We start from the raw sequence: 14,834 nt of genomic DNA, 5'->3' as shown, positions 1-14,834 counted from the left end.
ATTTTTGGTTCTAGGTTTCCCAGAAAGCAGCCTTGACGCCCTTCTTTTCGAAGTCCTGCTTTTGAAACTCAGAATTTACCAGGACTTTTTTGTAGAAAAAGTCCAACAGGAACTCATTTGCATATTGGGCCACACCTCCTGCCACCAAGCCAGCCGGGACTGTGTTCCTGTGTGTTCCTGCTCAAAAGAAGCCCTAGAATTTACTAAAGGAGAGAGATGGGATGTGGCAGAGAGAATTTTTTTTCAGTGTGTGTGAAAATAGTTATCAAGTCACAGCCAACTTATGTTGATCCTATAGAGGTTTCCAGGGAACAGGTGCACAGAGCAACTGGAAATGCCTAACCTTTTGTTGAGTCTGAATTCTAATCATTATAATTTTGCAAAATATGTCCATAAAATGGAAATAATTACTGCCTACTCAATCTGCCACTTAACACCTTTCCAAACAAAGCCCTTCAAGTCTTTGTAGGTGAGTTAAGTGTGTGGAGTGTTGAGGAACTTTTTTGTCATTGGTTCTAGGGACAGAAAATGCTGATAAATAACTAGGCCCCATCCCCTCTGAAAAATTCTTCTATAGCCAATGACTTTTATATAATTTCTTGTCCAATTCTCAGTCAGAGAAGAAGTCATTCAGAATATCAAAGCCCAAGACCAGGTTTCTTTCCATAAGTGTATCAGGAGATGATACAAACTAATAAACAAAGACCAGAAGCTTAGATGTGGTAATTTATTTAGCCAGTTTGGGCAAAGTGAACATAGAGATAAAACATAAATTCAAATAATCAAGCAGTATGGATTGTGTGGATTGGGGATTGTGTGGTATATGTCTGTGTCCTAGCCTTGAATGAGAAAAACCTGATGTTTAATAAGTAAGAAAGATTGCTTAAAATTCATCATAAAAATCTAACAGGAGTGTGTAAATGCTGAAATCCTTTGGGAAATTTGTTCATATATTAAAATATGTATAGCTCTTTTTCCCACAGGTAGTTTACATAACTGTGCTCCTAAGCAGATGTGATAGTAACTACTAGTGTTTCTCAGAACTTCTGAAATATTTTTCAAAGCAGGAACTTCAACACTTGCTTCAAATGGTTCTTTATTGTGAAATTTGTTGGCAATTTTTAACTAAAAAGAAGACTCCGTTTTTAACTACAGGCTTGCACAGACTTCTGAGGTCTTTCTTGCTCCTTTTGTCTTTGCTGACCATGGGTAGGTCATCAGCAAGATTGTTCCAATCAGCAGGGTTTTACAGTAGATGTAAAGCATTGATTTGTTTTCTTCTATATGAGTTCATCTTTCTTTTCCCACAGTCTGCTGCCTGTAGTTTTTCTGTCAACGTTGCTTGGCAGTGGAAGTGTTGGCGCGTTTTGTACATCTGCGATTTTTTTTTGCCACTCCATTTGTTGGGGCTATATTGGCTTTCTCTGTTGTTGGAGAACTGTGGGTCAAGTATAGGCGTGTGCATGCTTTACAAATAACATCCCCATCATCGCTACTGTCTGTCTCAGATGTTAAGTTGCTGGTGGCTTTGTCTGAGGGGGCACTTCATGCTGTAATTCTCGAGTGCAAATCACTTTTTGTTGCTTTTGTTCCTTGAGAAAAGAGAGGCTGAAATGGAGCTTAAATAATTTATTTCAATGAATACATTAACCAGACTCCTCTATTGTAGCTGTTTAAGGACTGAAAATAATTAGCACAAAGCCACATTTTCTTTATTAGACACTGAAAAGGAGTCAGAGTCCTGTTGTAAAGAGGAACTGTGAATTCAACTTCAGTAGAAAGAAGGGTTGGGAGGAGCAGGAGAGATTAAGCATATTTCATTGGCAACTAGAAATTTCTGGTGGGAACATTTTGTAGCAGAATGGAATCTTCTCTTGTGAATTGTTGCTGTTTGTGAGACTCATAGCATATCTTGAGACTGTTCCATCAATTTATGTTCCGCTGATGCATCTTTATAGAGCAAGGCAGACTGTGCATCCTCAAGGACCACCTTTTTAAAAAAAGAAAAGAAAGAAACCCAGAAAACCATTCCAGTTTCACTATTGGCTATGAGTCTCTGGATACCATGCTTACCACTACAGCAAGAAGCCTCCCAGTATCTTACCTTCAGGTGGAATGGGAGAGAGCAGGCCTCAGATTCAGTCGGAGCTCACAGGAGCACAGCTCCTGAACCTTTCTTAGAGTTTCACCTCCTTGTCCATTGAATAGTATTGCGGCTGCATAACAATCATCCCTGAATGAGCTCCACCACCTATTTTTCTACAAAACGACCCCTGGGAGTAGGCTTCCCAACCCCCCTGCCCTGGAGGGGGACCCCCAAATTTGCAGCCTCCTCCCTCGCTTTCCAAAAATCCGGAAGCGGGGGGGGGGGGAGAGAACATGCGTGTAGGCATCATATCGTTGTAGAGCTCCTGCAGGTTTAGAAACCTGCAAACAGTTTTTAAAATGTGTGCCCCTTTAAGGCTGCATAGGAAACAGGAAGGGCTTCATGGGAAAGGGTCAGTAACAGTTTCCATGGAGAACGGCCCCTCCCTTTCTTCTGCTTTCGTTTTCACAGCGAGCAAAGTTCTGCTGGAAGGAGACCAAGTAAGTATGTGTGCGTGTGAGAGAGGGAGGGGGCAGGGGATTCCCTGGTATGGAGGCCCTCCCCCCCTTTAGAAAGCATGGGGGGGAGGGAAATGTCTACTGGACACTCTATTTTTCCCTATGGAGAACGATTCCCATAGGGAATAGTAGGGAATTGATCCGTGGGTACTGGGGACTCTGGGGGGGGGCTATTTTTGAGGTAGAGGCACCAAACATTTAGTATAGCATCTAGTGCCTCTCCCCAAAATACCCCCCAAGTTTCAAAATGATTGGACCATAGGGTCCAATTCTATGATCCCCAAAAGATGGTGCCCCTATCCTTAATTATTTCCTATGGAAGAAAGGCATTTAAAAAGGTGTGCTGTCCCTTTAAATGTGATGGCAGAACTCCCTTGGAGTTCAATTATGCTTGTCACATCCTTGTTCCTGGCTTCACCCCCAAAGTCTCCTGGCTCCGCCCCAAAGTCCCCAGATTTTTCTTTAATTGGACTTGGCAACCCTATCTGGGAGAGAGGCTTAGCATTCCAGTGTTGCCACATCACTTCTAGTAAAAACTGGAAGTTACATGGTGGAGGCTTTAGCATTTTGCATAAAACCTCCACAAAAAAATTGATTTTTTTACAAACTGCTGCAACTCACATCACTTCCGGTAAAAACCAGATGCAAGTGCACTGGCATGATACCAGGAAATCACGGCCTGCTTTGCATTTCCTCCTGGGGTTGCCAGCTATGGCCTGGCAACTCTGCATGAGTTGAGATCATGGGAAACAAAGATGTGTTGACTAATACTGCATGTTGTTTTGAATATAGTTACACAGAAAGCGCCTCATGGGATTATGGGCTTCCATGCTAAAATGTAAATATTATAAGGACTTCTGTGCAGGAATCGTTACACTGGCATTACAAGCAGTTTTTAATTTGAACTCTGTGTAATCATAAGCATATATTAGTTATGTTTCTTAAAATTCTTAAAGTTAATGGGCAGCCTGGTCCTGTATTTGCTAATTTAGGCAAGGACAACCCAAAATTTGCTAATTTAGGAGCAAATTTCATGGAGTACAATATAAATTACTAATTAGAAAGTGTACTTCAGTGTTGCGGGGTGTTCCAAGTAAAACTGAAGCCTTCTGTATTTGGTAATTAGGCTCCTTGATTTACAAATGCCTAAACAGAGATTCAGGAAAGACATTGCATTTCTTACAACTGTGGAGAATGGATGCAGTAATTTTATGCTAATGATTTCAAATGAATAGTCTATTAAATATATCCCTGGAATGGAAACTCTAAAACAGTCTGACCAAAAGACTTAAAATTTGCTGCTTTTTGGCTGCCTTCAGCGGTGGTAGGATTGCCAATCCCCAGGTGGGGGCAGGGGATCCCCTGGTTTGGAGGCCCTCCCCTCGCTTCAGGGTCGTCAGAAAGCGGGGGGAGGGGAGGGAAATGTCTGCTGGGCACCCCATTATTCCCTATGGAGATTTATTCCCATAGAAAATCATGGAGAGTTGATCCACGGGTATCTGGGGCTCTGGAGGGGCTGTTTTTTGGGGTAGAGGCACCAATTTTTCAGCATAGCATCTAGTGCCTCTCCCCAAAATACCCCCCAAGTTTCAAAAAGATTGGACCAGGGGGTCCAATTCTTTGAGCCCCAAAAGAAGGTGCCCCTATCCTTCATTATTTCCTGTGGAAGGAAGGCATTGAAAAGGTGTGCCATCCCTTTCAATGTGAGGGCCAGAACTCCCTTTGGAGTACAATTATGCTTGTCACAGCCTTGATCTTGGCTCCACCCCTAATGTCTCCTGGCTCCACCCCCAAAGTCCCCAGATATTTCTTGAATTGGACTTGGCAACCCTAAGCGGTGGCTTCATATGTTTTGCACTCCCTTACTTGGAGAAAATTTCAGAGGGTGGCCTTTTCAAGGGCTAGTGTTTTTGCTGTTGTTGAAAAGAGCGTACTGGGATCTTGCAATATTTCATAATCTGTTTTTTTACAAATACACACACCCAGATCAACAGCATTAGTTGGTGAAGCAGGATCTATTCCTCAAAAACACTTCCTTAGAGCTTTCTTCTCATGATGCATTGTGCCAAGCCAGCTGCATTCAGATGGCTAACTCTACTTATTTCATAGCTTAAAATGCGCATATTAAACCCTGTCCAAGTAGGTGTGGTTTGTTTTCCTGGCTCTAGAATAACAGTGCCCATGAAGCAGCCATCTTACAAAGCTGAGAGAGAGAGAGATCTACTGCGAAGTTTTGATCTGCTCCCTATCTTTGGGAATCTGTGAGGCTAATACCAAAAACTGGGTCTGAGAATCAGGAGAGTCATACAGCTGTCATAACAGATGATTAGGCTTGCAATGGCAGCAAGTACTGTCATAGGAAGAAACCCTGCTTCAGAAGCATTTTTGACATCTGCTATATTTGCAGCCCCAATATACGAAGCAGACCAATTCTGAGAGTGTGCCAGATGTGTACATTTCAGTTGAGTGCTTTTGGGTACTAATAGTCCAATGCCAACTCTTCGTCTCAGAGGGTTCAGTGTATGTGGCCATCAGTAGATTTATCTAATCTTTTTTTTTAAACCAACTTGTGTATGTTTAGAGTTGCCAACTCCAGGTTGGGAAATTCCTGGAGACTGGGGGCAGAGTTTGGGGAGGGGAGGGATCTCAGTGAGGTCATAATACCACAGAACCCACCCTTTGAAGCTACCATTTTTCTCCTGGGAACTGATCTCTGTAATGAGGAGATCAGTTCTAATTCCAGGAGATCTTCAGCCCCCACTGGCAGATGGCAACCCTATTATGTTATCAATCATTTCTGTACAGCGCATTGCTTGAAAGCCATGTTTCCTTTTCTTTTCAACATGCTGGTCTGAGTAATTTTTGTGAGGTGTCTATTACCTTAGTATTGTGTGAAAAGGTAAGCTGTCATTTCCCTTTTTCCACTGTGCATTAATTTTATATACTTCAATCACATCCTCCTCTTAACCGTCACTTTCTGGGCATCCAAATGTAGCTGAAATGTGACTGTAATAATGTTTATCTCTTTTCAGCACTCCCTTATGCTTTTCCTCCCACTCCCCACCTCCCTTTTATGAAAATAAACCCACCCTTGCTTGAAGCAACACAGCAGAGCTAATCAGCAAGTGCTTTTGGCAGCGGCCAGCAATACGGACACATCTGCAGCCCTGACAGGAAGTCATTCCTTGTCCAAGAAACTTTGCTGCGCAAGAGGGCTGTGATACAGTAACAGCGTTACTTTTGTGCATGTTTGAATTTGTTCTCTCATTCAGCCAGGACAGGCCCCTATAATAAGAAATTAGTACCTGCTCACTGAGTGGCATTTCATGTTGAAACATTTGAAATTTCTTTCCAGCTGGGACTGTTCAGCGTTTGTGCCCCTTAATCATAAACAGATTATTTGCTCTTAATTTTAAATATCATGCCTCCTGCGTCTCCCTGTGTTCAATGAGCCAGGCATGTGCTCAGTCTCTAAAAGAGATCAGAAATGGGACATAAAACTGTCAGGACTTCTTGTCATTGTTGCAGAGGTTCTGTGTTTATGAAAGGGGGGGGGGGAGTATGAGTTTAGATGGTCATTTAGATCCAACGATGGTTAAAATCCTTGAGATGGTTAAATGGACAACAACCAACAGGAACTCAGTAGCCTGAATGCATCATGAGAGTGTTACAAGAACAACAGATCCCAGTGGCTTATAGCTACAATTCTAAGAATGCTTTCCTAGATTTAAGCCCCATTAAATAAAATGGGATATAGTTTGAATAGACTTATTTGGGATTGCAAAGTGTTATACATTAATGAAGTAAACTGTCCACTTTGTAATAATCATCAGCAAGGGGTGAACCTGTCACACATTAACATTTATTATTCTTGTTACAAAGACAATACTTCCATTTCTAATGATCTTCTCAACATGGATTGATAAGTGGTAAAATGGGCATTGTCTGCTTTTGATGGCCTATAGGTAGAAAGGAACAGTTTTGAAGAGAAGCTGGCAAGTTATTCAGTAGCAGCAGCTTTCAATATGGAATTTGCTTTCAGCAGAGCACACTTTCCAGAAAAAAAAATACTTGTGGGAGAATAGGCATAATAATTGAAGAAATGTGTTCTACTCTATTGCGAAATTGATCCAGCTGGTTTCCTATCTAGCAAATTATTCTTGCTGCTTAGTACTTTTTTCTCATTCTGGCAGATGGGCAAAGCCTCAATTATCGGTCTAAATTATTCCAGTAAATCAAGACCTGTTCACACAGTCTTTCAATATGTACCTGGTCTTTCTTTTTTCCTCTGTTCAGATTGGGCATGGTAGTAAGCTGTTCTGCAGACGTGCACAGCTTTGCAATATGTGTTGGTGATGAATGAGCTGCAGAACTAATTCATTATTTAAACATATAAGGCAATCCAGAAAAGAAGTGTACATCTTCACAGAAAATGGTTGTATGCCTTACTCCTTAAGCTGTAAGCAGACTTTAATTATTGCAGAGAGTCAATTTTATATGATCGAATCTAAATTTACAAGCATTTCCCCCTATTTTTCAATAGGTAGAAATTTTACTGAGATTAGTCCTGTACTTTTTTTTATCATTGCCCACAACTGCCACTTTTTTCCAGCTGGAAGCTTTCTGTGGCATTCTCTCATTTCTTTTGACACACTGTTTTAATTCTCACCTGACGCAAGTTGTGCTCATTGTTGCTATGGCACAATGGTTCTTATGTAAGACTGGCAATTGTATTATAAAACTTCTCTGCTCTTGTAGGTAAGAGACTGGATACTATTGAATGACAAGAGGCAACTGCTGTTAGAGGGACATGATCTCACTCTGGGCTGGCATGCGTATTTATGGTATCAAAGACTTGAAGGACATTCCTTTTTTAAGGTTTTGGAAATCTTTGTATCATACATAGTCATGGTTAAAAATGAGAATTTACAAAAAAATCCCAAGATGGGAATCTCCAGTGGAAGCATTTACTTATCCAAATCTTTTAAAACTTAATCAGAGTTACAAATATGATGACCTTTTGGGAAAAGACAATCAACTGAAAACCAGAGAGGAGTTGGAAAACTTGGACATTAAAATGAACCGGTGGTTGAGAATGCAAGTCGAATCTAGGTATGTCAAAGACAAGATGATAGGCTTTAACACAGAACAATACCCATTTGATAAAATCTTCCTAGGCCCTCAAGAAAAGCTAATCTCTAAATTATATGCATATCTACTACAGATGAAGATGCAAGATGAAGTTGTAAAAGATTGTATGGTACAATGGGTGAAAAATTTGGGTCATAACATTACATTAGAAGAATGGGAGAGATTGTGGAAGTTCAATATTAAATTAACTAGGTCAGTAACTTTTACAGAAAACTTGTATAAGATGTTTTATAGATGGTCCTTGACTCCACAGATATTGTGCAAGATCTATACTAATATGTCTAACAAATGTTGGAAATGTGCTAAACAGGTTGGTTCTTTTTATCATATTTGGTGGACATGTGAGATGGTGAAGGACTACTGGAAAATGGCTCACAGATTACTACAGAAGATTATGAAGACACAGATTCAATTCAAACCAGAACTATTTTTATTGAATATATTTCCTGAGGACTATTCCGAAGAAATTAGACATTTGTTGGCACATTTCAATACAGCAGCCAGGATTCTCTTGGCGCAGAGATGGAAATCTTAGGAAATTCCCACAAGAATGGACTTGGTGGGAAAAATTCTGGAAACAGCAGAGCTGGACTTTTTATCCCAGCTGTTGGCTGGGAAATCTAAGGAAGAAGCAGGAAAATATTGGTTGAAATTTTATGCCTGGCTAGATACGCAAGACTCTTAAGATTCTCTGATGTGAACTTATATCTCCTTTTTCCTGTATTCTGTATTACAAGATTGCTTTTATTGGAAATGTCAAATTTAATAGATATTTTAACAAAAAGATTTATAATACAAAATATCAAAATGTTGATGATGCATAGTTTAGAGACAACAATATGTGACAACTTATTATTTTCAGAAAGTATTGCAGATGTAGACTTGTATTCTTTGAAGGTATTTTCTATGCAGATTGACTTATTTGTAATCTTTATTTCCTATCCCTTCCTATTCCCTATTTCTAATTCTTTGAAACTAATAAAATTTTTAAAACTGAAATTTTACTGGGATTAATTCTGTATTTTTTTATCATTGGCCACAACTGCCACTTTTTTCCAGCTGGAAGCTTTCTGTGGCACTCTCCCATTTCTTTTGACACACTGTTTTAATTCCCACCTGATGCATGTTGTACTCATTGTTGCTATGGCACATTGGTTCTTACGTAATGCAACAGGGTGTGTTCCTCTATGTTAACAGTATAGTGCAAAGTCTGAGCATCTGTTTTTTAAAAATCCTCCATGCTTATAAAGTCATATTTGTCTTACACTAAGAATATGGTTTTTAACATCTGATTTTACAGCAGAAGGGACCAAAGCTCTCAAAGGGACCGAACAGCTCTCACTTCCACTTTCTCATAGATACATTCTAAAGGAATTATCCCCCAGCTTACTACAATATAAAATTCAGGTCAATCTATGATCAGAAACTTGGATTTTCTGTTTACACTTTTGGTACAGTTCTTTCTTCAGCCCTCTCTTTCCCTTCTTAGTTGACTTGAGTCTAAAGTAATTATGAAAAATATTATTGCTTGTTGCTTGAAAGGCTTTCCTCATGGTTGGAAATACCAAATATCTGTTATGGAGCTGTTATAATGGGTTAACAGCTAGACAAAGGGCAAATGGTTTGTGCAGAGGTGGTTTTAAACCACAGTTTTTCATCATTGTGGTATCTGTGCAGTCCCACTGTAAAAAGGATTTTGAACGTCAAAAAAAGCCTGGGGGTTCTCTGTGCCCCCCTCACTATATGCAGTCTTTTCCAGCATGATAAAGATGGGGGTAGAGTGCCTTTCCCTCCACTCTTTTCTGCTGCTGCCAGAGTGAAGTAGATTTGTTGGATTTAGTTAAGAGCTCACAGCAGGACAGGATGGAGGAATACATGACAACACAGGTGACCAGTTGATGAGCAGCAGTTACATGTAAGAGCTATCCTGTTTTCTAACAAAGTTTCAGCAATTTAAACCTTACAAACCATAAGAACATAAGAGAAGCCATGTTGGATCAGGCCAGTGGCCTATCCAGTCCAACACTCTGAGTCAGTCACGGAAGCATGAAGGCAGTGCTGAAAAAGTGAGACAACCAAAATAAGTAATTTTTACCGAAGCTGATTTCAGTGGTGGGAGCATATAAACCTGAGGTCCCTAGCCTTTTTGAGCATGCAAGAACCTCTGGGATTCTGACACACAGTGCTGGGTGCAAAACGTGGAATGGCTGCAAAGGAAGGTGGCAACAACCAATGAAGCTGTGTATTACTCTAATAAAAAGGAAAAGGTAGTTCCCTATGCAAGCACTGAGTCATTACTGACCAATGCGGTGACGTCACATCACAACATGGCCGACTTTGTGTTACAAAGGTGATTTGACATTGCCTTCCCCAATCATCTACCCTTTACCCCCAGCGATCTGGCTACTCATTTCACCAACCTCAGAAGGTTACCTGGCTACCTGAACCACAGGGCTCCTACCATAACTCTAGTAGTAACAAATGTTCACACAGGCAATCTACTTAAGAGGTTGCCTTAAAAATGAACATATTAATATTTCCTTGCATATATCCAGGTTATCTTCAGTCACATAGTAATGATACTGGTGGCATTTGCTGCCAAAGCAGGTATTTTAAAATACTGCACAGCCAATCAGAAGCCTTGCTGAGCAAAAAGTCCCACTAGGCCCTGCCCATTGGCACCATGTCAAGGATTTCTGTTATAAGTGGTTAAGCTACAAGAATTAGATAAAGATTAACCTGATGTGAACTAGCATTATTTTATGTCAAAAAATTACTAGTAGTGTACAGGTATTTGCTACACACACAGGGCTGGTGCGTGGGAATAGGCAAAGTAGGCAGTCGCGTAGGGCACCACCTGGCCTAGGGGGCACCACTGGGTGCCGCCTCCCAGATGCATTACTCTGGCTCCTGACCACTATCACCTTCTCTTCTCCCATCACCAAGCTGCCCTCAACAAAACCAAGCCACCCCGCTCTCCCCAACGTGCGACTTGGTCTCCCACCTCATCCTATCCTGCCACCCTCTTTCCTGGTGTGGCCAGCAAGCACTTATTCTCACAATTTTTTAAATAAGATATCCCATTTTTTAAAAAAAAAATTAAAAATCAATAAATTAAAAATGTGAAAAGTTTCAAGTTTGGCGCTCTTCATTTTCCCTATATTTTTTAATAATGGGGGCGCTAGGGTGCCAGAAAGTCTAGCATCAGCCCTGTAAACACAGTAAGGCTCTGGCTGCCAGCATTCAGTCTTTCATATATTTTTGAAATAAATTGCAGTGAGCTTGAAATATACTAAAGCTGGAGTGTCAAATGTCCAGCCCACAGGCCAGAACTGTCCCGTGCAAGGCTTTAATCAGACCAACGGGGCTCTCTCTCTCCCCCCCACCCCCATCCTCATCCTTTGAAGCTCCAAGGTTGCTGAAGTTCCCAGCTCCTTCTTCCTTGTCTTTGCAGGCTGAAGCAGGAAGCAATTCTGGGTTTGCAAAGCTGCAAACAAAATGTGGAATGGACTTTCCATTAAGTCTCTGTGCTGTGATAGACTACTCTGGGAAATTGTAATGGAAGATCTATTCCATGTTTTCCTTGCAACTTTGTCTGTGCTGCAGTGTATTTTAATCGAGTGGAGCTCAGTTTCACTTTTCAGCATTTATATGGCCAGTTAGTAGCTGTTCCTTGTGGAGTTGTGTGAGCTTGCAAATAAAGGGTTGATGCTTTGAGCCAGCATGTCTCTGCTGAATAGACCTTAGAACTGGTGCCCAGTGAGTACTCTACCTTGGGAACCCACTGTCAATGGGGGATATTACACTGAAGAGCCATTGGCAGTCTGAGTAGACATGAGGTCAGGGGGAGAAGCTTGGAGTGCCCAGCCATTTCATGTTTTCCTAAACCCAGAACATTTTATATTTTTGTTTATATTTTTAGTTTCTGCTGTGATCTTTGTGCTTTTTCTTGATGTTTTATTTTTAAATTGCATTGCCAAATACCACTATTCCCCCACCTTTGCATTTTAAACAAAACATTGTAAGAGTTTTAAGCATGTTTGTATTGTAGGTCAAAATAATATCTTTAATTGTATTTCTGTATCCTTTATAAAGTTTATATCTCCACAATATGGCATTCCACGTGGCCCCACAAAGTCCCATTTATGTCAGATACAGCCCTCGTAACAAATTAGTTTGACACTCCTGTAGAGTGTACTTATCTGTTGTCATTTTTGGTTTTCATTCATGAATAATTTTAAGTGCAGTGCAACAAATGGATCTACAAGCGGTTTTGCTTTGCATCGGACTGAAATTAAACATAGCTACGAATGAACAATTTTTGAGTGAGCTTTCGTGTGTACGCACACTTCCTCAGGCACATTGGAATGGTGGTCTACAGCTCATATCTATAGACAGATGCCTCTACACAGATGAACAGTAAATTAGCATACAACTCAATGACAACATTTTGACATATGCAAATGCCAAACAGCAACAAACAAAGTTCATAGTGTCACCATTTGTTTGGATTTAATTATTGAGGGGGTGGCGGAAAAATAATAAATATGTCTAAATAGGAGACAGATACATAAAAGTGTCCTCCTTAGTTGTTATGCTCCATTCTTCTCTCAAGCATGGAGTTAATTAACAGTATCCTTTTCTTAGGGGTCAAGGAGTACATTCCAAAATATTACCATTTCAACCACTATTCTAATATGCTGTTCTAAAAAAAGAAATATACTACAGAGGATGCATAGCTCTTCTTGGGAATACATATGTAAGGACTGAAAGAGTTTAGCATATGTAATGAAACCAATATCCCTGGGGATGTTGAGTCTTGGGGGTTGTTTGTTCCAAGTGTTGTAATAACTTGTAATTCAGCAATTTCCCTTTCTATTCATGTATTGTTATTTTTGATAATTAATAATGATTGTTACTATAATCATTAATAATAATAGTTATTATTGTAGCTTTGAGTGTGAGATAGCTCAAAATCTAAACTGGTCATTAATGGGCTATAGAAAAAGAGACATTAGATATAAGTTAGAAGGGAAATTACTATCTATGTATTTTTCCTTTCTGTTAAAATTCATAGTCAATTATTTCCTATTTTGAATTATTGTTCATACACAGGGCACTACTCCATTACCTGGTGTTTAAGCACATACTTAAAGTTATTTTTTTTAAAAAGAAAAGAATGACTTACATGTCTGGTATTTTCAAAAGTTGTATAAAATATGTTACTCTGTCACATAAGGAGTTTGGGAATTTCTTTGCATACAGTTTTTAAAACATAGAAGTCACAGAACTGACATATGAAGAATATAGGGAATGTTACATAGCTGTTGGAAAGTATTAGGAAGAAGTTGGCTTAATTCTTCTTTAAGGTTATTCAGTTCAAGGAAACATAGTGAATTGACATAGAATTGCTTATAGACTGTTATATTAGCAAATAATATGATTGTTATTAATCCTTTTTGCCTATTATGATACTACTAACAACGTTAAGACATCTTTTTAAAAATTATGCTATTCTGTATTTACAGGTTCTTGGAGATGAAAACCAAGGAGCTGTTTTTCTACGTGAGTTTACATTGATTCGGAGGGAGAGCCTCAATGAAGATTTCCTTTCAGATTTGCTGAATCATAATCACAAACTTGATGATCCGGTAGGACTTTCCTAGCTATCCTTGAATTATTTTGTGTATGTGGAAAACTACCCATGGTATTTATAATTGTTCTTTATGTTTTTAAAATAGCAGTGGAGATATTTTAGCTCTATTAGGAAGGAAATAAGTAATTACATTTTAAGTGATTTACATTCAAATCCATTCATAAAAGAAAACGCACTTTTCAGCTTGTGATGTGTTTACTGTGCATAGTGATGATTTTGTGAGGCGCTAAGAATTATTTTCTATTCATTTGTTGACTGAACACGAGATCAATGTTACCTCAGCTTGCTCTATTTTGGATTGATTTGCTGATGCATGTTTATGTGATAAGCCAAAGATACTTTCCACCAAGTAAGAAAAGGTGGGGGCTTTTGGAAGAGTCAGGTTTTTTATTACTTGATTGGTGCTTTCAAACTGTTTCAGCATAGAAGGTCTGTTCTCATAATCAGCTTATGTTATGTTGTTGTACCCATCTCAGCAGTGTACTTCATAAAGGAATGTATGTTGCTGATACAGATATATTTTATACAGTGTAAGTGAAATTGCTTGGCCAATATTTGTACATATTACTGGAGTGGCATATGTAAATCAATTGTACTGAGATCCTCAAGGATATCACAGCATTGCAATAACTCGTATCAGCCCTAATTATAGCATATTTTAGCACATGAGAATACTTCTGGACTTCTGGTGACATCTGGAATATCCGAGTCTTCATTATTTTACAGCTACTTACGATATGGGTGCACTTAGTTTACTGGGATTAATGGTGATTTCCGTGGGAGTTGAATGATTGTAAGTTTCTGTGGATTGTGCCTATGTGCTAAATTTATATGTTGCATTATTTTTGTGTTTTCTGGTTTTTATTGCCCGGCTCTTAAATTTAATTTAAGATGAAGATAATTACCTCCTGCTGCACTAATGCTCAGTGGTTATCACTAGTGAGAACACGGTTGGCTAGAATATTGAGATGAGGTGAGCTGCATGAATAAATCTCACTTAGGTCAAAGAACTAGTTAACAAAAAGAGAATGGAGGCATTAAACAATCCCTTGTGTTTGTGGTAATCCATCTGTTTTCCGGCAAGCCTTCTCTAGAATTCTCACAATCCCACCCAAAGAGTTCACGCATCGGGCAAAATCAACACTTTGTTTTAACCAAGTGTATAAATTCATTGGTGAATGTTGTAGTAGATCAAGCAATGCTGCCAAGATAATAAAGATTCTTTGTAAAGATGATACAATTAACCGTCACTGTGATTAATGATGTGTGGCTTGAATCAGTGTGTATTGGATGCCATGTTGCCTAGACTAGCAGGCAACCTTTTTGTTAGTTTTGTTTCTGTTTTGTTGACTTGGCCTCTTGTTGCTTTGAAATTCATTGGATTTGTGATGGATTGTGAGAGTATTTGTTAATGACTGATAGT

General features: G+C 39.4%; 1 protein-coding gene across 1 annotated transcript in view; it reads left to right on the top strand.

Annotated features, from left to right (window-relative positions):
• Positions 1-14,834, top strand: part of ADAMTSL1 (ADAMTS like 1) — a 703,777-nt gene that overhangs the window by 94,234 nt on the left and 594,709 nt on the right. The window contains exon 2 of the mRNA XM_060237245.1: positions 13,284-13,406. Coding sequence (XP_060093228.1) covers positions 13,284-13,406 — 123 coding nt within the window. The remainder of the gene's footprint in view (positions 1-13,283; positions 13,407-14,834) is intronic.

Source organism: Heteronotia binoei, chromosome 4, assembly GCF_032191835.1.
Source record: "Heteronotia binoei isolate CCM8104 ecotype False Entrance Well chromosome 4, APGP_CSIRO_Hbin_v1, whole genome shotgun sequence".
NCBI classification, from domain to species: domain Eukaryota; kingdom Metazoa; phylum Chordata; class Lepidosauria; order Squamata; family Gekkonidae; genus Heteronotia; species Heteronotia binoei.
Note: the sequence above shows the minus strand (reverse complement) of the source record. Positions and strands in the feature narration are given on the sequence as shown.